Genomic DNA, 25,953 nt, shown 5'->3' with positions numbered 1-25,953 from the left:
GAAGGCGGGGTACACCCTGAACTGGTCGCCAGCCAATCGCAGGGCACATAGAAACAAACAACCATTCGCACTCACATTCACACCTACGGGCAATTTAGTGTCTTCAATTAATGCATATTTTTGGCATGTGGGAGGAAACCAGAGTGCCTGGAGAAAACCCAGGCAGGCACGGGGAGAACATGCAAACTCCACACAGACGGGGCCGGGATTTGAACCCCGGTCCTCAGAACTGTGAGACAGATGTGCTAAACAGTCGCCCACCGTGCCGCCCTCTTACAATTAATTTGTTGTAAATAATCAAATTAAATGTATAATTTGTTAAATATGCATTTACAGATTATATACATTGATCTTTATTTCATTTTTATTTTAATCAATGGAGTTATAATGCTGTCTCTCCGGCAGGGCGACCACATGGACCGGGAGGCGATGAAGTGCCAGGTGCTGACCGTGTCCAACCGCAGCTGCGAGAGCCTCACGCTGGTGGGCAACACGCTGGAGTGCACCGTCCCCAACGAGCTGCAGGCAACCACCGCCAAGGGGCTGCAGGTGGAGGTGGGCAACAACCACGCTTGATTTCCAACAGTGTCACAGATTATATTAGTGATGTGGAATGAATTCACACACTAAATACATACAAATTAGGGCTGCACAGTATATCGTTTGGGCATCGTCATCGGAATGTAGGTGTGCGCGAGTCAAATCACAGGGTCCTGCGTAATGTTGGTGTATTGATATCCAGTCAATCAACATGATTAAAAGACCAGCAGAGAGACCTGGTTGAAATGATAATAAGATTAGCACAATTTTGCGGTAAATTATAATGCATCAAACAACACACACGGAGCAGCCCGGAGTGTTATATAATTATTTTTTGGGATGATAACCATTAATGAGGACACTGGGAAGATTTACTTACTTACTGCATCTCTCTTCAGAATGTGACAAACGAATGCACGGCACAACAGATTATATGTGGGGGCAGGGGGACAGCCACGGCATTATTGAAGTGACAAACTTCAGGTAACAAAAATGTGTTTTGCTTAAGATAATGCACTCAAATATCCATCCATCCATTTTCAATACCGCTTATCCTGTTCAGGGTCACAGGGCGCTGGAACCTATCCCAGGTGACTTCGGGCGAAAGGCGGACTACACCCTGAACTGGTCCCCAGTCAGTCGCAGGCCACATATAGACACCAACAACCATTTGCACTCACATTCACCCCGTCACTGAGTGGGAACTGAACCCACGCTGCCCACACCAAAGTCAAGCGAATGTTCAACGACACCATCAGTGACTGCACTCAAATAGAGAAATACTAATGCATATGTTAAAACATGTGTATAAAATCAATGAATAGTGTTAGGAATGTGCTAATGACTCTACAGTATAAGTGGGCATAAAAAGAAAAGATATTGACTTCATGTCTGGGTGGACTATTGCAGCCCAACTGTCTTCTTAAATAAAAATATCGAATGAGAAATTCGAATGACCTGATTTCAGGACTCTCTGCCAAAAAACGTCTGGAACCTAGAAATTCGTGGACGATTTTATTTCATGTTTCAGATTTTTACTGATGCACCATGGAGCGAATATTAAATCCCAAATACTAGAAAAAGTTGGTTTGGTAAAATAAGGGACGTTTTATGATTAAAATATATCGGTATTAGTGATACTGGCTCTGTATTTATTTGGTATCAGAGTGATGGAAAATTGTGCATTACAGAACGCAGCACACCTCTACCTTGATTATGAAAAGGTTTCGGTATTGGTTTCTGCAATATGGGCCCTGTATTTACTTGGTATCAATATTATATCTGGCAGTATCACACACCACTACCTTCTTAATACTTACGAAGTATTGTTATTGATATCCTATTGAAGATACAACAGTAGATTGCTTTGATAGTAAATCTTACAGTACCACACTGGCACACTACACTATGCTACACTATTGAGGATACTGGCACCCTATTGGTTACCCTTAATGATTAAAAAGTATCAGCGATACTGGCCCTGTATTTACTAGAGCAATAGCAAATTTTGCAATATTGCACACCTCTACCTTCTTCATTATGAAAAAGCATGGATATTGGTATCAGTGACACTGGCCCTATATTTACTTGGATCAATGACAAATCATGAGGGAATGCACACCATTTCCTTCTTAACTATTAAAATACACCAATATTGGTATCGGTGATACTGGCCTTGTATTTACTTTGTACTTGGAACGATAACAAGTCTTGCAGTCATGCACGCCACTACCCTACTCATGATGAAAATGCTATTTGTTTTCAGTTGTTTTAACGTCCATCCAGCCATCCATTTTATGAGCCGCTTCTCCTCACAAGGGTCGCGGGCGTGCTGGAGCCTATCCCAGCTATCATCGGGCAGGAGGCGGGGTACACCCTGAACCTGGTTGCCAGCCAATCGCAGGGCACATACAAACAAACAACCATTCGCACTCACATTCACACCTACGGGCAATTTAGAGTCTCCAATTAATGCATGTTTTTGGGATGTGGGAGGAAACCGGAGTGCCCGGAGAAAACCCACGCAGGCACGGGGAGAACATGCAAACTCCACACAGGCGGGGCCGGAACCCTGGTCCTCAGAACTGTGAGGCTGATGCTCTAACCAGTCGTCCACCGTGCCGCCGTGTTTTAACGTCTCCACTATATTTATTATCACTGTATCATGATACTGTTCATAAAAATATCACAATTGCGTGGTATCGTGATCCCAGATTGTACCTTGAGGGATGTACACAGACTCAGATCTGTGTTCCCGCTAGAGATGAGCCCAATATTTTCTCCAAAGTCGCTAGTTTCCACGGCAAAGCATGCCAGCCTTGGTCCACGTTAGAGTTTTATTGTGAGAACAGACACCGGATGCTGAAGCCTTTCACTCGTCACGTCTCCCACTAAGGCTTTTACCACTCTCAACCTATCTGTAAAAAGCAAGCGGAACACTGAAGGAATGCTGGAGAAGAAGTCAATAAAGACGATGACGGAAATGTGCAAATCTCTTCTTACGTTCCATATCATTAAAGTGAGGTGGACACTGTTAAAACTGTATCAGAAATGGAACAGGAAATTAAGATTTAAATAAGTTGTCAATCTACAAGGATCAAAGGAACACTTTGTAAGAAGAAGTATCATAGATACCAATTTTGATACTATTTTCGATAAGTACAGGGCCAGTCTCACCTTTTCCAAATCTGATATTATTATTTGTATATTATTAATTTATTTGTATCATTATTATTATTATTATTATTTATTTACATTTGGGATACTGACAGTTTGCTCTCAATTGAGGACCGGTCCATTATCACCAATACCGATGCATTTTGATTATAATTAAGGTAGTAGTGTGCAATGCTGCAGTATTTGCTGCGGACTTGATACCAACTAAATGCAGGCTATGCTGCAACCACTACAGCTATTTTCTGATAATTAGGAAGAGAGTGGTGTATGATACTGTAAGATTTGCTATTGATCCAAGAAAATACTAGGCCAGTATAACCGATACCGATACTGTTTGATAATTATGAAGGTAGGGGTGTGCCATGTGTGCAAGATTTTCCATCTGATCTGATGATACCAACTAAATCCTGTACATGGTCAGTATTGTCGATGCAATTCATATATCTTCTGATAATTAAAGTAGTGTGGTGTGCGATACTGCAAGATTTGCTACCAATTTGATACCATGTAAAGACAGGCCCAGTATCACTGACCAAAGAGTTTAAAAATTGAAGAAAGCAGTCTTGTGCGATACTGTTCATTTTGCTATTAATACCCACTAAATACTGGGCCAGGGAAGAGCGTGTCATTATCCACAGTGAAATGAGTAGTGAGTGTACCGACATGGCTTTAAAGTTCACTCTGCCAGGAAGCCATTACTCCAAAAGAAATGAACAAAAAAAAAAAGATTGCAGTTTGCAAATGTACACTGGGATGAAGACCTTAATTTTTGGGGACATGTCCTGTGGTCTGACGAGACTAAAATGGAACTGGTTGGCCATAATGAGCATCATTATGTTTGGAGGAAAAAGAGGGAATCTTGCAAGCCAGGGAACACCATCCCAACTTTGAAATACAGGTGTGGCAGCATCATGTAGTGGGTTTGTTTTGCTACAGGAGGGACTGATGCACTTTGCAAAATAGATGGCATCATGAGGAAATCATGTGATGTGGAAATACTGATGTAACATGTCAAGACATCAGCCAGGAAGTTAAAGCTTGGGTGCAAATTGGTCATCCAAATGGATAATGACTCAAAGCGTATTGCCAAAAAGGTTTCAAAGTGGCTTAAGGATGACAAAGTAAATGTTTTGGAGCGGCTATCCCAAAGCCCTCATTATCAGTCCTATTGAAAATTTATGGGCAAAACCTGAAAATGTCATGAACGGAACAAAGGACAGGACCCAAAATGCACGACTCCAATTCAAATGGACAGTTTCAAAAAGAGAGGTTGAATAAACAGGCAGAGGTCGGTACACAGGTAGGCAATCCGCAAAGGCAACAGTATCCCAAAAACTCGAGGCAAAAAGGCAAGGTCAATTATCACAACAGGGTCTAGGCTTACTGTGAGTCAGTGACGTGGAAACAAGGTACAACGAACTGGCGACCAGAAAGAATGAGACACGAGGTTAAATGCATGGGGTAATTAGGGTAAACGAGGCACAGGTGGGGACGATGCGCTCAGGAGCAGGTGTGTACGAGACAGGGGGAAGACAACAACCACAACACACACCCATGACAGAAAAGGCATGTGTGAGTAAGGCAGCCTACAAACTTGGCTCAGTTCCACCATTTCTGTCAGGAAGAATGGGCCAAAATTCCTGCCAACTATTGTGAGACGCTTGTGGAAGGATATCCAAAACGTTTGACCCAAGTCATGCAGTTACACTGTATGTAAACTTAACAATAAATCCTTCTCTCATTATTCTGGTATATAGCAAATAGAAATAATTTTGGTATTCCTAATTGACCTAAAACAGGAAAAATGTAGTCTGGTTTCATGTCAGACAGTGAGAAAAAAGGGTATTTGTTTTTTCATACTGCGATTGGTTGGCAACCAGTTCAGGGTGTACCCCGCCTCCTGTCCGAAGATAGCTGGGATAGGCTCCAGCACGCCCGCGACCCTAGTGAGGATAAGCGGCTTGGAAAATGGATGGATGGATGTTTTTTCATATGGTGTATTTCCATCTGGTTTCAACAGGAGATGCATGTAGTGGCGTGTGCCGTTGAGAGATGTTTCATGAGATTAGAGTTACTCACAACAGACGTGGACAAATGTGTTTCTCTGGGACATAATGTACACCTTACATGTACATTCTTGCCTTTTACATCAAAGGCGTTGAAGTAGTGCCTGTAGTTTCCATCCTGAAAACGTCATTTTTACCTTGACAGACCACTCCGAACTCACCAGTACTGCGTCTAGTTCCCCTGTTGAATGTTTGCGGCACATTTAGGTTCGTAACAACAACACCCACCTAATTCAACTCACTGATTGGCTCAGCATAAAATCGTACTCTACCTTAAACTAATCCGTGTTGTAACGTTTTGGAATGGTAATTCATTAGATACCCATTACTGGGTAACAATAATGGCGTCAGTAAAATTCTACCTAAAATCACAGTGTCGTATTACCCTCCGGTCCTGTTGGTGGCGGTAATGCCGAGTTGATGGAAATTTTGGCATACAATTGCATATAATTGCATATAATTGAAAATAGTTCCTAGCAGGTGTTAGTAACATTCAAAGATAGATTTGAAATTTTTATTTTAAATAATTAGTTGCTCAAGAATTTTTTTTTTTAAAAGTAGCCTTTTTAATAGATTTTGTTTTTAAATATATTAAATTGGGTGGGCGAATATCTCTGAATCTTCTGAACTCCTGCTTACATTCCCCATGTTGCTATTGAGCGTAATAATATGACGTTACATAAAGTGTACAGTTAGCACCAAGCTAACAAAAGTAGACTTCAAACAGGAAGTGCTACCAGCCGATGCTATCAGAGGACCATTATTTTTCTCCAGGCTAATATCCTTTAGCTATGTCCGCACACTTGCACAGGCGCACACACCTGCACGCACACAGACACACACACCCATATCTGAAGTCAAATTGGTAACCTGATATCCACTAAACTTAATAAAAGCAGAGGCAATATCACTGATGTAATCTGACCTCAGATAACTGTGTGTGTGTTTGTGTGTGCGTGCGTGCGTGCATATGTGTGTAAAAATAATCTGTATATATATGGCTAAAAGGCTCAAGGGGATCAAACCTTAGTAGCCCTTGAATAAAAGTGGTCCGTATGAACCATTCAGTCACACCAAGGTGGACTACTGTATATTCGCATTTTTAAAATGTATTATTTGTATTTTTTTTAAAGCAATGCTGTATGTCAGTTTTTCTTATAATGAACCATAGAATTCGTTTTTATTGTAGTTTTTTTCATATTTTTAATACAATACATGAACCTTTCTTTTTTAATACATTTTTTAAAAATATGTACACGATATATGAACCATTCAATCGCACTATGGTGGAATTTATTATTATTTATGTTTATTTTTAATAACAATTTAAAATATATATATCAACCTTCCTTCTAATTATAATTTTTTTGTTTTTAAATGTAAAAAAATATATATATATAAACCATGTAATCACAATGAGGTGGAATTTATTTCTGTTCATTTAATGTTTTCTTTTCGAAAAATCATATTTATATTTATTTTGTTACTCATATTTTTAAAAGAATACAATGTATAAAGTTTTTATTTTTCATTATGTTGACTTTTTTTCAGAATACAAAAATATATGAACGATTCAATCACAACAAAAATTGAATTAATTTGTAGTATTTTAGTTCATTTTTTTAATATTAATTTAGATCTTTCATCTAATTTTTGGTATTTAAATGTAAAAAAACAAGTTATGAACCATTCAGTCGCAATGAGGTATAATGCGTAATTTCTATTCATTGAATGTTTTCATTTTTATTAAAATGTCAATTTTAAAATGTATTTTTTTCTTCATATTTTTAGAATTAAAATATGACTTTCATCACTTTTGAATTGTTTTTATATTCAAAAATACATGAAGCATGCAATCACAATAAAATGGAATTTGTTGCTTTTGTTTAGTTAAATATAAAAATATATGATTTCATCACTTTTTTGGTGCTGTACACGCAGATGCACAAACACACACCGGGTTTTATGACGCTCTGTTGATGTGTTCCAGTGGCGACAGGCCGACTCCATCCGTCACCTGGGCAAGGTGACGTTGGCGCAGGAACAAGACTACACGGGTCTGGTGGTGGGTTGTGTGCTGGTCACCCTGCTCCTGCTGATGCTCGCTACGCTGCTCATGTGGCGCAGGAACAAGCGCATTGACGGTGAGTCACTGGTACCTTCACCAAGGCCTCATAGTGGTGGATTTCTCCATGCTAATTTAGCAGCTAATATAATATGAAAATAACTTTTTTCTACTTTCCTGTAGGTGATGCTAACGAGCATTGCAAAAATGGTGGCCAACTGCCAGCTTGTGTGGGGAAAAAAAGCTCCTATCACCATCATTAAATTCTGGCGCAAAGCCGAATAAAAATGCAGAAAGGGGAAATTATTTTCATTTTTTTGATGCTACAGTCCACTTGCATCGGGGGGTAGGAAAAAGGGGATTATGGTAAACCATGCTAACATAAAATAAGGTAAACTAAGCAAAGATAAGATAAGCTATTTTATACTCCATTAGTTGTGAAATCAAATGGGAAAATCTATCTCTGGATGTTCATAACTTCTGCTTCTATGCCGATGTCATGTAGATCGGAATAATTGGAATACCTTTTTTAAATGTAGTAGAACTGAAAACTATACAATTGTTTTTTTCTTTAAATATATATTTGTTAATGAGCAAATCTGTCTCTTAATGTTCTGAACTCCTCCTTCAATGGCCAAGTTGTTGTTGAGCAGTTTAATGTCCAAAAAAGTGAAAATGAATTCCTCTTTCTGGATTTCTCATCATATTTCCACAAGAATTTGATGAGAATTCTCACACGTCACTTCCTGTATGCAGTTTTTCTCAAACTTCCATCAACGGCAGATAGCGATAGATTGCGCCCTGCTTGCTTAGATTTGAATGTAACACAAAAATACTTTTCGCGTACTGGGTGTGTGTTGTGGGTCTTAAAAGTCTGCTCTTTTTTCTCCATCGTTCCTGGCTGTCTGGCTTCTTTTCCTCCCGTCCTGCTTCCCGTCTTGATGCCCCTCCCCAAACCTCCTTCCTGTAGATCTGTCTGAGGTGTGGTACGACGGCCGCGGTGACATCCAGCATCTGGACAGGCTTGCTAGCGCCAGGGGTGTCAGTCCCACTAACGAAATGGTGTCTCACGAGTCTGTGGACTATAGAAGTACGCTGCTGGACGGTACGTAGACGCTTCCTGCTAACAGCTGCTGTGCCTCTCAGACGCCTTTCCTATTGCTCTTCTGGATGTGTCAGTCACATGTACACGATCACCAAACCAAAAACAATTGCTTTCGACACAAAGGGTGAAAGCTACTTGGGGTTAAACCAAGTCCACTTTACTATTGCGCATCAACCTTTTATGCTTCGACTAATCGCCAGTCACCAGAGGTGGATAGGTTAGCCACAAATCGTATTCAAGTAAGGGTACTGTTACTTTAGATTGTTATGACTCAATACAAGTCAAAAGTAGTCCTTCAAATATAAAAAAATCCAATTGACAGAAGAGATTTGACTCACTCGTCGGCTGCCATTGCCGTATTATGAGGCTCTGTAAAGCAGCAAAATGTCCGGCCGACAGTTTTCATATACCTGCACCGTTCCGAGAGTACAAAAATAAACTGGTGGTGGATGAGAAAGGAGGCTACTCTTAAAATAGTGATACCAGCGATATCTCGGGACTGGCGGCGAGGAACGAGGGCAGTGCGGCAGTGAAATTCCATCTTTGTTGCCAAAATGTTATGTCCAATAATGTATAAACAACAATTGTGTGCTAACAAGAACTCGATTCATCCTAGAAGTTGTTTGCCACAACACACACCAACATCGTGACACTTGAGTCGCTTGATACTGAAAACACTGACCTCAGTTTATACAGTCGTCGTATAGATGCTACAAGCGACTGGAAATGTTTTACCAAAAATGAGACTGGCAGCAACTCTGTCCTCAAATACAATAAAAGCTAAAGTGAAATAGAAACAGCAAGTGCTGAATTTGTTTTTGTTTTTTTGCCTGCCTACAATGTACTGTCTTACAACACGATATTCGATGTTGGTGTGCATTGCAGAAAACATCTTTGATGATGAATAAAGTTTTTGTTAACACACTGTTGTTGTCTCTGCATTATTACAGTAGACATTATATTTGGTGATGTAGATGGGGTTTTACTTCACGCCTCTGCCAGTATGAATCCTTTGACTAGAGGCGATTGTAGTAGCTGAAGCTAGCAAAAACCGCCATTCTCATCCATAGCCACTTTATTTTCATTCTCTTGGACCCACGCAGACATATGAAGACTGTATTGTCTTGTTGGTTGGACACCTCGCTCCTCCACAGAGCGTTATAGTCCGGTGACGGTAACAGACGGGGACTCGAAAGTCCTCGCTTTGGAACCCAAGATGAGACTGGCAGCAACTACAATTAGCGGAGTCGTGAGTTGTTTTTTCAATCATTTGTTCTTATCTGTTTCTATGCCAGTCCAATAAAATACATCTTTCCGTGAAACAGGTCTGTGGTGCAAAAAAGGTTGGGGATCGCTGTACTGTGATGAAAAAATATCACGGACGTCATCAACTCTCATCAAATTATAGTCGACTACAAACAAATTTGTAATTGTTCAACCACTAGTAGCTACTGAGTTTCAAGTGTCAAAAATTCACAACCTGCTTCCGTATTGCGAACATCCCGTTACACACCGCCTGCATTACATCACTAGCAATTTCCACAGACAGTCTAACTTGCATCAAGGAAAATGGCATTATACGTACCCTTTAACACAAAAACGAACATTTTAATTTTTAAAAATGACCCAAAATGGACTCCAGCTACTGCCAGTTGGCACGTTATCTTTTTCGGCGTGAAATCAACAATCAAGCAACAACTCTCCCCTGCCCCTGAGGACTACAATGATCTCATCAGTCTACCTGGTGTGCAGGAACAAGACTTTAGTTTATTAGCTAATAGCCCAACCACGCGCACCCCCTCAGGACTGATGAACACAACAGAGACCCCCTCACACAAATATGACATCATCCAGACCTGCTTCAACGCGTCTCAAATATCTCTCACCCTTCCGTGTAGCTAAATGTCGGGCTGTCACTATTATATATTATTATTATTATTATATATCTTTTAGAATCGATTCTCCTATTGATTACTGATTGAATAATTGAATAATATATTATATATAATAATAATAATATATATATTATATATCTATATATATAATATATATAATATTTTTTTTTACTACTAACGTGCATTTTATTCTCATTTACGAGGGATGGCTTTCACTCCTTAAACTCCATATGTTGGTAGTGAGTGTATAGTATAAATTTGGTGTACAAAATGTTAAATGCTAAACGTTAGCAATCGCGATTAGCAGTAGTGCGCTAGCAATGACCATTTTATGTCAATAAACGCTAACTATCATTCAGTTCACTCATACTTATCATGTTATATGTACATTACGCATCGAACAGTCTCTTAAAAATCACTTAAAAATGCTCCTTTGTTATTTTTTTGCAAAGTTTATCATTCACCCAACACTGCGTCCGTCTGCAAACATTTTTTACGTGAAGCATGGTTTCTGGCGGTGCAAAAATGGTTGCAGGCGCAACTATTTTATTTTTAAAAAAATAATTTTTTTTGGGGCTCCCGGCGCAGCTTCGAGGCAGCAATATTGGGTGCTTCTCATTTCTATATTTAGAACTTTGTAGGTCCTAGCTCTTCTGTTTAAATGCTAGCTCCTCCCACCAGAAATTCCATTGAGGAGCCAGGATATTGACAGACGAGCAATGCAGGAGGAGGTAGGAATGTTTGGGAGAAATAAGGCAATCGTTCATCGATGCCATCATTTCATGAAGACATCTCCTAAAGATGACGTCATGTCATTGACGTGTCACAAATGAACCGTCTGAATGGCCAAATTATTACTATCACGACAAAAGGTCACGTTATGCTTCATACATTAAGTGGGATTACATTAAATTACATTATTGACATTACAGTTACCCTTTACAACTTTGCAGATGCAAAGACGATCATGATTGTTCAATCCCAAACCCGTCCTGTTCTCCGACACCTCCAACCCACCCTCCTGCACGCAGCTCATTTTTGGAGTGACTCTTAAATATATGTAGTGTTGATATGTTGCTTATGTGAGCCAGTGTAATTCAATCATTTTAGTAATATATACGGCCCCAAATACAACAGACACTCAGCAAAATATGTATATTCAACCTCCAAAAATGAAGGAATGATGAAAACAGCCCATGGAGGCTCCTCGATGCTAGATCCTCGCTCCTACATGTACGTTTAAGACACTCGAGGCAGTCCTTAATATGGCGGCGTGACAACAACTTCCGGGTCGCGTTCAACGTTTTAAGGAGCGAGGAGCTAGGAACATTGGATTTTTGAAGTCATCAATGTTGACAGTGGAATAGTTTTAGTAGTTCTGTTGATTTCTATTGTAGTAGGTGGCGAAAGGGGCGGCACGGTGGCCGACTGGTTAGAGCGTCAGCCTCACAGTTCTGAGGACCCGGGTTCAATCCCCAGCCCCGCCTGTATGGAGTTTGCATGTTCTCCCCGTGCCTGCGTGTGTTTTCTCCGGGCACTCCGATTTCCTCCCACATCCCAAAAACATGCATGAATTGAAGACTCTAAATTGCCCGTGAATGTGAGTGCGAATGGTTGTTTGTTTGTATGTGGCCTGCGATTGGCTGGCAACCAGTTCAGGTTGTACCCCGCCTCCTGCCCGATGATAGCTGGGATAGGCTGCAGCACGCCCGCGACCCTAGTGAGGAGAAGCGGCTCAGAAAATGGATGGATGGATGGATAGGTGGCGAAAGAAGCCATTGCGATGACATTTTTTCACTTAATGGATTATATCCAGTCCTTTTTATTGTGCAAGGTGGCGTTTATCATAAATAACTGCGATAATAGCGGTGACTCATTCCTGCATTTTTTTTTGTTTGTTGCCCTCACATAGACCAGAACACAGAGCGACCCGAGACGTGCCGGGCAGCCCCCATCCTGTACGGGTCCGGCCGGGAGCCGCTATCTCCCCGAATGGGGGCCCTGGCCCGCGGGTTTGGGATGGAAAGCGAGCTGGTGTCGCCGCTGCTGATGGCGCCGGTCCACATCGACCTGACCAGTCTGCATCCGGACCTGCTGAGCGAGGTCCAGCATGTGGTGATCGCCCGGGACAGACTCCTGCTGCACCTCAACCAAGTCATCGGGAGAGGTGAGTAGTAGTTATTTGTGAGCAGAAACAGAACCACAGCACTCTGACATAACAAAGACGTCTATGGCTCAAATTCATACCCAACACACCCGGGGCCCGCCCCTTTTAGCTTTAAGATTACCCCGTGAAGGAAAAGGAGCCTCCAAGTTTTCGCCATGGTTTCACCGCGACTAATTCCTGCGGCGCTCGCAACCCGACACCCCCGACCATCTGCGACGGCGTGATAGGGGAACGTCGCGCTCATTTCATTCCCACCGCCGCCCCCCTGAGAACTTCCGTGCCCGCAAACTTCAGCTATAATTCATTGAGGGGGGGTGTTAATGAATAAAGCCTGGTGTTGAGTTACACTTTCACAGTCACAATTAATTCCATTCTGTGTTTGGAGGTGTATAAACATGAAATATAATATAAATATGCTACACTAGAGTTGTGTAGACATTCAATGTAAGGTAAGTATGGTTTCCTTAAGTGTATGAAATATGATGTGTTCCGGCAGGTCACTTTGGATGCGTCTTCCACGGAACCTTGCTAGAGCCGAACGGTCAGAACCAACACTGCGCCATCAAGTCTCTGAACCGTAAGTTCCTTCTTCACCTTTATACACTGTGCAGTATAATTTTTTTCAAATTGTATTTTTTCTAATGTTTTCACAAATGTTTAAATGTTTTAAAACTTCATATGGATTTTCCATGTTCATATTTTTTTCTTTATTAAACTTTCAGCCTAACCCAATTTATTTACTTTATGAATTAAATTCTTTTGATTAAAATTTTTCGTTTTAAACGTTCTCAAGCTATTTGTTTAACTTTTAAAAACTTTTTTTGTTTCCTTAGTTTTCTTAAACTTAAACTTTTTTCTTTATTAAACTTTCAGCATAATCTTATTTTTTTACTTTAGAAATTTAATTCTTTTGATTCAAATGTTTCTTTTTCTTTTTTTTGTTCTTTCACAAGCTAGTTAACTTTAAAGAAAATGTTTTTGTTTCCTAATTTTTCTACCTCCACATAATTAATTATTTTACTTTAAAAATATATATTTAAGATTTGTAACTGTTTTAAATGATTCATTAATTCTAATTCATTTTTTTAAATATTTCATTCATTTTTGTAGAATTTTTAAATACATTGTAATTTTTCTACCTCCACATATAATAATTTCTTTACTCTTAAGAAATTATTTAAATTATTTTTTTGTTTTTAAACTATTTTAAATGATTAATTAATTGTCTTTTTTTCTTTCATTTTTTACCTTTTAAAACATTTTATATATTAGTAATTTTCTTTTTTTATTCATCTTTTTTTATTAATTGCCTTTCTAAAAACATTCATGTATTATTTGTTTAACCTTTCAAAACATTTATCATTTTTATTTGTTATTATTTTAACTTCCACAAATAATTGTTGGGGAATTTTAAAAAATGTATTTGGAAAACATTTAATTATTTAATTAATTTTTGTAAAATAATGTTTTATTATCTATTTTTATTTTTATATATTATATTTCTTAATATAATATATAATATAATATATAATATTAATATAATGTGGTACATCAGTTAATTAATTAATTAATTAATACGTTTTTAATGATTTCCTAAGACATTTGAATTAGAATTTAAAAAAGACAATAAAATAAAAAATATTCTATACTGGTTAAAATCCTTTATTGAAAACAAATATATTCACATTTTCCATTTGTTGGACTTTATAAAACTAATAGTAAATAGTATAGTTTAGTTATGTATTTGTTTACTCATGTTAAACTTTCATGCATTATTTACCTTTTTTAACTATTTTTTAAAATGTATTTATAAATATGTAATTTTTTCAATATTTTATTAGTTTTAAAACCTATTTTACAATTTTCTGGGAGTGCGCAACGGGGGGGGGGGGCATTATTTTTTAGGGAACTTTTTTGTAACATGTTTTTTTTTTTTTTTTGTCCTGTTCGGCTGTTAGGTCAAGCAGAATGGAACATCTGTATCCCTTTTACGCCGGAACAGTTTTACTGTGTCACAGTGGAGTTTTTAAGCTTACGCTGTGGTTTCTTAGTATTATAATTGAAGTTTATTGAGAATCAGAGTCGATCAGTTGAACAGAACAACGTTTCTAGAGGGGAGAGAGAAACAAAGACAAAAGACAAAGCACTAATTGTAAACAGGATGAGAAAAGTAAGTCATTACATTATCGACAACAATGAAACATTAAATAGGAGGCTGAGGACCCCACCCAGTCAATCGAGGGGCAGCATGAGGCCCAGGGGTCCACCCGAGAGCAGCCCGGTGGACGGGACACGTCCCACACCGAGGGACCCAGGGCGGTCCACCGGCGCCCCGACAACTGGCCACCCGGTGGGGGTCGCAGAGACCCAATGCCCAATGCCAATGCCACCCCCCCCCCCCCTCCCCCCACACACACACACACACACCCAGGAGAGCCAGACGCCCGCCCCACCCCCTCAACCTGCAGGGCCCGCGTTTTGTAACCTGTTTTGATCATGTTTTATTGTTTAAAACATTTGTACTTTTTGTAGTTTTGGACTTTTTAAAGTAGTGTAATGTTATCTGTTATTTTTAATGTTCTTATTATTATTCCTTTTGTTAATATTAATGTATTTTATATTTATATAATAACATATAATGACTAAGCAGACATAGTAACAGACATTCCGTTGCCATCCTAGCGAAACATTTCCAATCAAATACAGTATGACATCACAATCACGTTACAGGAGCATCACTGTATTTCTTTTCTTTAATGGTAGTGGGCTAAAAGTGATGAATTTGCGTGGCCTGGTGAGGATTTTAATCAACTAAAGACGAGAGTGAGGGCACAAAATGGGATGAGGTCTCATCCCCTGGGATCTCAACCTTTTGATTCCTCGTCTCTTTGTTGCCTTTTGTTCCACGTGGAGGCTTCTTCCCGTCGCTATGACAACCAGCGAAAGGGCACACAGGACCTCAAGTCCATAAATGTAATTCCGATGTCACACTTTCATACAAAGATCCTGCAAAATCGATTTGAGTTGGAAAACTTACACCAGGTCACAGACTCATTTTGACGTCATGTGGAGGCGAGTCCGACTATATCTAGTCGGAACTTCTCGGCCTCGCACACCAGCTTGGGCTCCTTCCCTACCAGAGAGGTGACGTTCCACGTCCCTAGAGCCAGCTTCTGTAGCCGGGGATCGGATCGCCAAGGTCCCTGCCTTCGGTCACCGCTCAGCTCACAATGCACCCGACCCCTATGGCCCTTCCGACAGGTTGTGGGCCCATGGGAAGGGGGACCCACGTTACCCTTTCGGGCTGTGCCCGGCCGGGCCCCACGGGTGCAGGCCCGGCCACCAGGCGCTCACCTTCGAACCCCAGCTCCAGGCCTGGCTCCAGAGGGTGGCCCCGGTGACCCGCGTCAGGGCAAGGGAAAACGTTTTCCTCTGTTGGCAATCATCATAGGGGTATTTGGAGCCGTGCTTTGTCTGGTCTCTCACCTAGGACCTGTTTGTCATGGGTGACCCTGCCAGGGGCATAAAGCCCCAGACAACTTACCTCCTAGGATCATTGGGACACACAAACCAAACAAATCTAACATACACGTACACATACTGGGAACAGCACGGCTAAGAGAAATCCATCCATCCATCCATTTTCTGAGCCCCTTCTCCTCACTAGGGTCGCGGGCATGCTGGAGCCTATCCCAGCTGTCATCGGGCAGGAGGCGGGGTACACTCTGAACTGGTTGCCAGCCAATCACAGGGCACATACAAACAAACAACAATTCGCACTCACATTCACACCTACGGGCAATTTAGAGTCTCCAATTAATGCATGTTTTTGGGATGTGGGAGGAAACCGGAGTGCCCGGAGAAAACCCACACAGGCACGGGGAGAACATGCAAACTCCACACAGGCGGGACCGGGGATTGAACCCGGGTCCTCAGAACTGTGAGGCTGACGCTCTAACCAGTCGGCCACCGTGCCGCACGGCTAAGAGAAATGCTACAAAATGAAGGGAATAGATACAATTTTATGGGACAAATATTATTAATACAATTTTATGGGACAAATATTAGAATTTGGGTTGTAAATGTATGTCAGCCTGACCCTGACTTTTACCAATCGGCAAATGGAAATTTGGAATCAGGGTGGGGGAGGGTTGTATTTCCTGGGTCATCATTTGACGCAGACGGACTGACCTGCTTCCAGAGGCACCCTTCACGTAACTTCTTTCACCCCACCCAAAGGCATCACGGACTTGGAAGAGGTGACCCAGTTCCTGAAGGAGGGCATCATCATGAAGGATTTCAGCCACGCCAACGTGCTGTCGCTGCTGGGCATCTGCCTGCCGCCCGAGGGCTCGCCGCTCATGGTTCTGCCCTACATGAAACACGGAGACCTGCGCAACTTCATCCGTGATGAGGGACACGTAAGACAAACAGCAGGGTTTTTCCGGCCTCAAATTGAGGCATTGAGCATGCGCCCTCTCTGGCTAGCTTAGTATTTACATGCATTTTGTTGTTCTTCAAAATCAAGTAGTGATCCTGTTCATTGCAGGACTTAGGTGAAAATCAGCGATATAAATATAAAAAACATTTTTTATTTCTCTTCGCCACAGGTGTCAAACTGGTGGCCCGGGGGCCAGATCCGGCCTGCCACATCATTTTATGTGGCCCGCGAAAGCAAATCAAAATTGCTCATTGTGTTCTGGTGTAATACCATTGAGATATTTGCAAGCATTTTTTTGTTACCAATTCCATTTTGAAAAGAAATGGAATAGTCGAAAAACATGTTTTTATAGGCTTCTGATTTCAAAACTGGTTATTCATCAATGTGTTGTGTATACTGTATGGAATTACAGTATATGAGGTAATCTTTCATTTATATGGGTTCACAGTCATAGCGGCCCTCCGAGGGAATTCATAACTACAATGTGGCCCATGGCAAAAATGGGTTTGACACTCCTGCTGTAATCCTTAAAAAGCCTCTCCCAAACACTTTAATAAACACTTTTAAACCTTTTAAAACACATTTTTTAAACACGTCAGTGTACTTCAACACAAAAAAATTATGTTTAACAGAAAATTAAGGAACTGCAGTAGGTGAACTGCGATATCGCGCGGGATTACTGTATTACAGTGGTGCCTTGAGATAAGAGTTTATTCCATGACTGCTCTCGTAACTCAAAACCCTTGTATCTCAAATCATCCTTCACCATTGAAATGAATGGAAATGCCATTTATCCAGTCCAGTCCCTCCTCCCCCCCCCCCCCCCCCTCAAAAAAAAAAGTTGCAATGTGTTTTTAATAGGAAAAATAGCACACTATAATATTGTACTTTATGAAAACATACAGCAATAATATAATTCAATAGAATTAAACAGTTTTTGCCACATTTTTTGCAATGGACAGTGTGCTGCTCCTTCAGAATCAGAATAAAAAATAATCTTTATTTTGCCAAGTATGTCCAAAAAACATACAAGGAATTTGTCTCCGGTAGTTGGAGCCGCTCTATTACGACAACAGACAACAGACCTTCTTGTGTGTGCGCCTTGGCCACCTTGGGGCAGTACATTACAGATATAGATACTGTATATATGGAGATGGTCACAACTGCTCAGTAAGCTGCAGTCATATTGGTTGTTTTTTTGCGGAGGATAAAGAAGAAAGAATAAGAAAAGAAAGAAATTGTTGTGAAGTAAGTTGAGTTCACAGCCACCATACTGTGTTGTGTCAAAAAGTTTTGCTCACAAGTTAAATAAAAATTGGTTCAACGACAACTTGTATCTCGAAAAACTTGTAAGTCGGGTCACTGGCACCACTGTGTATTAAAATACAAGTGACGTGATGACTACTCCTCGTGCGTTGTCACTGATTGGTCTGTTGTTGTCTGGCAGAACCCGACGGTGAAGGACCTGATGGGTTTCGGGCTCCAGGTGGCCCGAGGGATGGAGTATCTGGCCAGCAAGAAATTTGTCCACAGAGACTTGGCGGCCAGGAACTGCATGTGAGTCCACAGACTCATCCAACATCCACCAAAGCGTTTACTGTGACATTTTTATATCCATCCATCCATTTTCTGAGCCGCTTATCCTCACAAGGGTCACGGGAGTGCTGGAGCCTATCCCAGCTGTCATCGGGCAGGAGGCGGGGTACACCCAGAACTGGTTGCCAGCCAATCGCAGGGCACACAGAAACAAACAACCATTCGCACTCACATTCACACCTAGGGGCAATTTAGAGACTTCAATTAACCTAGCATGCATGTTTTTGAGATGTGGGAGGAAACCGGAGTGCCCGGAGAAAACCCACGCAGGCACGGGGAGAACATGCAAACTCCACACAGGCGGGGCCGGAGATCGAACCCCGGTGCTCAGAACTGTGAGGCAGACGCTCTAACCAGTCTCTCACCGTGCCGCACATTTTTATATTTTTTGCAATAAATAAACAATATTTAGTGAGATGTGTTTTAAAATATCATAATTAAATCAATACATTTTAATTAAGCAATTTTAGAGGGGAAAAAGATAATACAACAAATATTATTAGAATCTCGATAATGTAAATTCTTGTTTGAAGTAAAGAGTAAATATAATATAAGCCAAGTTTAAGTCCATCCTAACTTTGATAATAATGATTAAATATGATTTGAAAGAGCACGCCGCAAATGGCCCTTACTGACTGATTCCTGGAAGAAGGAGAATGTGACGTTGATTTGTTTTTGTTTTTGTGGTGACAGGCTGGACGAGAGCTACACGGTGAAGGTGGCTGACTTCGGGTTGGCGCGCGACGTCTACGACAAAGAGTACTACAGCGTCCACAACAAGAGCGGCGTCAAGCTGCCCGTCAAGTGGATGGCGCTGGAGAGCCTGCAGACGCACAAGTTCACCGCCAAGTCCGACGTGGTACCAGAAAAAAAACATCAAATTCATAGAGGAGTGCCTCAACTTACGAGTTTTCCGGTTATGACCCGCTGCTTGGTGAAGTTACAGTATGAATGAAAAATGTAGCAATTTACCGGTACTGAGTTTAGGTACTGCAATGTCAACGGAGAGCCACTTTCAGCCGTTTGCAGACACTTATTTTCCTTATTAAAAACAGAAACAGTTCTTCTTTTTGGGAGGGGTTGGAGCGGAATAATGACATTTCAGTTCATTGCAATTGTGAAAATGTATTTGACATTTGAGTCAATCGAGTTACAAGCTTGGTCGCGGAACAAATTCAACTCCTAAGTTAAGGTACCACTGTAATGAACAATGTATGACTTTCATGTTTACTGACACTTGTTTGCGTTTAATCTTCAGTGGTCGTTTGGCGTTTTGCTATGGGAGCTGATGACCCGCGGGGCGCCGCCCTACTCCGACGTCAACTCCTTCGACATAACCGTCTTCCTCCTGCAAGGGCGCCGCTTGCTGCAGCCCGAGTTCTGCCCCGACTCCCTGTAAGTGTCATCTCGCACACCACTTGCGCACTGCTTACGTCACATTGAAATACGCAAAAATTCTCTTTTTTTTTTTCTTTCTTTTTGTACTTTGTTTCATCAGACGAGGTGATAGCAACGAGTTTTTACTTTTGGAAAATTTTTAAAATAATAATGCATGAAAGTTTGTGAAAAAAACAGAAAAGGTTTGAATCATTTTTAATTAATTTTTTTTGTTTTAAAACATTCACAGAACTACTGCATGTCGGGACGTGCCCAAGAATATATTGCAAAAAAACGACAAAGAAAATAATAAAAGCGTTTGTTTTTTTAATTCATACAAACTGATTTAAAAAGTTTTTAAAAGTTAAATAAAATATCTGTAAAAGTTGAGGGGAAAAACAGAGCCATGACAAAAATATTTTTAGAAAACAAGAAGTAAATGAAACATTCATTTAAAAAAAATCTATGTATGAGAGTTTCCCTAAAATGAAAAGTTAAAAGAAATGTAGTGCATGAAAATAAAAAAAATAAAAGGGTTGAAAAGTATTTTTTTAATAAAAATATTATAATAAAAAAAAAATTAACTGCATTAATTTCTTTTTTAAATGAAAAGTTAAAATAATTGTTTTGATTTTTTTATATGTTGTGAAACTTAAAAGAAAAATCATGCATGACAGTGTATAAAAATGTTATGAAAAAGTAAAATAATAGTTTAAAAAAGGCTAAAAAAAAAATACATGAACGTTGAAAACAATTCATGTTAAAGTTTTTAAGTTAAAAAAACCATTCTGGTTATTGTGTAATCATACAAGGTATAATCAACAAGATAAATATGGATCTGGCAGGCTCTCATCAGGATCTTTAATTTAAGGTGCAACACGATGTGTTTTATGTAAATAAAATTTTTGACCTTGCTACTTGTGAACTATTGAAATACTCTCAAAGCAAATAAAGCATGTGGTGAACAGTGTTTCAGTGCTGTTTTGTGAGCGTGAGAGAGAGGAAAGCAGACAAGCAAAAACACTCGACATGAGCCTAACACGACGTGACAGCTGCAGGCCAAAGCCAACCTTTCTTTTTTCCTTTTTTTTTTTTTTTTTACTGCCTCTGCTCCTGGAAATCGAATGCCAGACTTCTTTTCCTCTTTGTGTTTCCTTATCTTGACTCGTTGCTTAGCGCCCATTGCGGCGGCATTCCAGCCGCCCTCATCGGGAAGGCCCGTCAATCAGGCAAATTGTCAAAGCCAACAGCAGATTTTCAGCAATGTATCACGCCTTCTCTGTCAAAGGTGACCATTTTCTGCTCCCGTCCTGCTTTGACGGACAGCGTGTCTCAACACTTTGAGGCGAAATCTGATTGAAACACTTTATTTTTTTTTGCACTTTAACTATTTCAGGTAACTTACGTGGCCAAGTATTTGATGTGTATTGGCCTCATATTAGTCAAATTAATCATGAGTCAATGTTCACTAACAATCCCAGGTTGGATACTTGCCGATGTCATTGAAAGAGTAAGGTGGTACCATTGGAAATCCCACCCCTGAAATTGTGATGGATGTTGAATAAATTCCTCTAGGACCTCCCCTTCCATACTAATCCGAGGACTGTCCATCCATTGTCTGAGCCGTTTCTCCTCACTAGGGTCGCGGGCGTGCTGGAGCCTATCCCAGCTGTCATCGGGCAGGAGGCGGGGTACACCCTGAACTGGTTGCCAGCCAATCGCAGGGCACATACAAACAAACAACCATTCGCACTCACATGCGCACCTACGGGCAATTTAGAGTCTCCAATTTATGCATGTTTTTTGGGATGTGGGAGGAAACCGGAGTGCCCGGAGAAAACCCACGCAGGCACAGGGAGAACATGCAAACTCCACACAGGCGGGGACGGGGATTGAACCCGGGTCCTCAGAACTGCGTGGCAGACGCTCTAACCAGTCGGCCACCGTGCCACCATCCGAGGACTGAAACACCTAAAATCCCAAGTAGTATACTTCCCAATATTGTACAGGGATGAAAGTGGTACGTTTGGAAAGCCCTCCCCTAAAAATGTGGCAGTAAAATTTACCTGGTATGACCATGTCATTTTGATCCGTAGAGGGCCGAAACACTCAAAATCCTGGATCAGATGCTTCCCAATGTCGTAGAAGGATGCAGGAAAGCCCATTCCTGAAAATGTCATGGTATAAGTAAAATGTGTTCCAGTATGACCTTTCATTCAAGTTATTTCCATCGAAATGACCCATGGACCGCTAAAATAAAATGAAAATCCGGATCATCTGTTATTTTGCATGATCTTGATTCATCCTGGTATGACCTTTTTTTCAAAATTGTCTCTAACGGTAATAATCCCAAAACCCCAAATCCTTGGTCTGATATTTCCAGACAATGTAAAAGGGCGCCAGTGGTCCCAGCCCTTTAAAAAAAAATGTAAAAAAGTAAAGTTTGTCCCGGTATGAAACGTTTTCCAACCGTTTTCCAAACCCCAGGTATTTTTCTTTTTTAATCCAGACCCCAAAGCCTGTTTCACTTGGCAAGCTCAAAGTTTAGTAGACTATCATGAGTAGACCCACAAAAAAGTCTCAGGAAGCCATGGCCGAAAATACACAGGAAGTTTGCCATTTGGGTTGAAAGCGGTCATTGTAGGCTCATTTTGCTTATTTCCAGGAGTCCATCAAAAACAACCGTAATGATTCGTGGACAGCCCAAACATCCAAAATCCCAATTTTCCCCTCTTATGTGACTATAGACCCTTTCACACTGACCATCTTTTTCCTGCGTCCTGCCTTCCTCCTTGCAGCTACACCGTGATGGTGGAGTGTTGGCACCCGAAGCCGGAGCATCGTCCGTCCTTCTCTGACTTGGTGTCCAGCATCGCCGCCATCTTCTCCAGCTTCAGCGGCGAACACTACGTCCTGCTCAACACCACCTACGTCAACATCGACAAGATGAGCCCTTACCCGTACCTGCTCGCCACCACCGACCCGGCGTCCTCGTCCTCCTCATCTGAACCCCCCGCCTCCACTCCCCTGACGTCCCACCCGCTCTTGTTTTGCCACCCCGAGCGGGACTGTTGCGCCTGAGGATTACGAGGGTAAGAACTACTGTGTGTCCCAACACTGGACAGAGGACAAGCTCTTAATGTACATAGATTGTTGATGGTCTAAAGTTACTGACTTCCCGGACGTTTTTGGGAGGAAGTCGGGAACCTTTACGGAGGAGTGTTGTTCCCTTCTTGTTAATGTGAATTATGCTCTATGGAAAAAAAATGTTGCAGCTCCGCAACAAAAAATAGACAAACATCAATGGTTCATCTCATCGTGACTTTTTGGACAGTTGTGGCTTTTTCAGAAATTCAGCCTCTGGAGCCAGCAACATGGAATTTGAGAGGCACGTCTATCACAAGTAGACCCACAAAAAGGTCTCGAAGCTGTGCCTGGAAAATGTGCAGGAAGTCTGCCAATTTGGTTTGGTAGCACCACCTGGAATGTTTTGAAAATTCTGACCCTAAAGCCAGAGTCACTTACTGTATGTACTTCCTGCCGTCTATTAGAAGAGCATTTCTTTGTTCTGTCTGTCAATATGCCTCACTGGCATAAATAGATGAATAAAGATACATTATTTCTTGGAAATAAATCATTTTTGGAGAAATTATTCGAAATTTTATAATTTCCCACGGCACACTAATGTGGCCTGGCATACTGGTTGGGAACCGCTGACTTAGCCACATGAAATTTGGTAGGCATGTATATTGTGAATGAGTAGACGGACAAAAAAAAAAAGACTGAAGAGGCCTTGCCCAAAGAGACACAGGAAGTCCGCCATTTTGTTTTGAAGCAGACATTTTTAGGCTCATTCTGGCCACTTCCAGGGGTCCCAACACATTTATTTTATTATTATCCTGCCACAAAAAAAAAATGCAGTTTTACTCAGCAAAATGAAATTTTGTAGGCATGTCTATCATGAGTAGACACACAAAAATTCAAAAGAAGCCGTGCCCAAAACGACACAGGAAGCCAGCCATTTGAGGCTCATTTTAGCCATTTCAAAGGGTCCTACAAAGACAAACTCTTTCTCGAGACTTTGTTTCATTGCTACTAAATGTGAAGCACATACACTAGACAGATGGACAATGCATAATTGCAAAACATTTGATATTTCGTCGTAGCATGTGGGTGCGTCACGGTGGCAGATTTTGAGTCGAGGCACTGCATGTCTTTGGTCATCATCAAAATAATCATTGATGCTGCAAAGTCACACAGCACCCTTCAAAACATCCCAGATTGGCCAGAAATGACAATTACGCACAGAATTTCCACAATAATTGTAAATTGTAAAAAAAATTTGTTGTTGTCATCGACAGACTGAATGTTTGCTCTGAGAAGAAAATGTCTGTTTAATATTTGTAGCGGCGACACAGTGACGACGAACTCACTGCCATGTTGTAAATAAAAACACGTCGAGTTTAGCCTGACGTTAGCCACTTTCATTGTGAAAAAAAACGCAGACTGTGTCTCGTGTGTGTACGTGTGTGTGTGCGTGTGTGTGTGTGTGTGTGAGAGAGAGAGAGAGAGTCAAAACAAGCCTGGAGGTACATGTTCATCTTCTTATGTGATGTTAAAAAAAATAAATCCGCACCAGTTTCCTCTGTGCATGCTTTGCTTGCTCTAATTGAACATCTTGCATGAACACACCTGTACCGCACTCTTGTGTAATTACACGGATTTGAATTATGGCTGCTGTCATTCTTTTCAACAGCTCCAGGCCTGATGGACATATACAATCATACACTGACAATCACACAGGTGTGGGGGTCTTGAAACAAACATCAAAGTGGTTGTTGGGCCTCAAATTTGTGCTGTTGTGCTCACATAAGGATCCTTCTCTTCCAATTGACTGATGATAACCTCTGACCACAGATGCCCTCTCTCCACTAATGACCCCGCAGGCCCCTACTGCCATCGCCGCACCCATCCCCCGTTTGATCTATGTGAGCCGTGACCGTGGCTTTGAGGGTCTTCGGTTGTTGACTGATACATGTTTTTATGTATGTGATGACATTTTTGAAAATTCAGCCCCTGAAGCAAGTTCAACTTGCAAACATGAAATTTGGTGGGCATGTCTATTAACAAGTAGACCAACAAAACAAGCCTTAAAAGGTGTATGCCAGAAAAGACTCGGCAGGTTTGCTATATTGTTTTTAAGCAGACATTTCCATGGATTCCAACCACATTATCTCACTATATTTTTACTTACCCTCTCGAAAAGATTGAATAAAAAAAGTCCAATTGCGTTGTACAGGTTATAGATCACATAAATGGTGGATACATTTTTTTAATGATTTATCTTGGTCTCATTTTATACAATAAACACCTGGCATTTTGTATATTTTTTATATCCACTGTATGTCCGATAATGCACAGGAAGTACCTGTACGCCATTCTGGTTTCAAGTGGACATTTGAAGTTTATTTCCATGGATGGAAATTCTGAAAATTCAGCCCCCGAAGCCAGTTTGACTTGGCAACATGAAATTTGGTAGGCATGCCTACCATGAGTAGACTCACAAAAAGGTTTCAAGACGCCATGTCCCAAAACCCCCTGGAAGACTGCTGTGAAGCAACCATTTTAGGAGTCAGGTGTCTTTCAAAGAAAAAGTTGTTGATTGGTCCCAAGCTCTGGAATTGTTTTTGACAATTTAGCCCCCAAAACTGGTTTCACTCAGCAACAAGACATTTGGGAGGCATGTCTACTGTATCATCCTTAGACCCACAAAACAATTCCCAAGAAGCAAGGCTCAAAAACACTCATGGAACCTTCCATTTTATTTTGAAGCAGCCATTTTAATCTCATTTTACCCATTTCGAGGCGGCCCTCAAAGACGACACTTGTCCTGGAGATTGTTTTAAAGGTATCCATTTTGAACATTGAACTGCGCAAACTCCCTCCATTTCATTAGCAAGCTGTTAGAAGATGGACCGATGAGCATGCAGCCCACCACTGTGATCTTTGAGCACAGCGAGAGCAA

The 25,953-nt window shown here is 40.9% G+C and overlaps 1 protein-coding gene across 2 annotated transcripts in view; it reads left to right on the top strand.

Annotated features, from left to right (window-relative positions):
- met (MET proto-oncogene, receptor tyrosine kinase) overlaps positions 1-24,394 on the top strand; it is a 76,185-nt gene extending 51,791 nt beyond the window's left edge. The window contains exons 13-22 of one of the 2 annotated variants that reach the window (XM_061678079.1): positions 406-555; positions 7,273-7,426; positions 8,318-8,452; positions 12,260-12,514; positions 13,011-13,091; positions 16,754-16,935; positions 18,403-18,512; positions 19,245-19,410; positions 19,810-19,946; positions 22,727-24,394. In XM_061678079.1, coding sequence (XP_061534063.1) covers positions 406-555; positions 7,273-7,426; positions 8,318-8,452; positions 12,260-12,514; positions 13,011-13,091; positions 16,754-16,935; positions 18,403-18,512; positions 19,245-19,410; positions 19,810-19,946; positions 22,727-23,009 — 1,653 coding nt within the window. In that variant the 3' untranslated portion in view covers positions 23,010-24,394. The other variant, XM_061678080.1, reaches the window with a different exon arrangement.
- Positions 24,395-25,953: the final 1,559 nt, after the last annotated feature.

The sequence above is a fragment of the Phycodurus eques genome, chromosome 5 (genome assembly GCF_024500275.1).
Source record: "Phycodurus eques isolate BA_2022a chromosome 5, UOR_Pequ_1.1, whole genome shotgun sequence".
In the NCBI taxonomy this organism is placed as follows: Eukaryota; Metazoa; Chordata; class Actinopteri; order Syngnathiformes; family Syngnathidae; genus Phycodurus; species Phycodurus eques.
The sequence above is the reverse complement of the archived record's forward strand: the minus strand, read 5'-3'. Positions and strand labels throughout refer to the sequence as shown.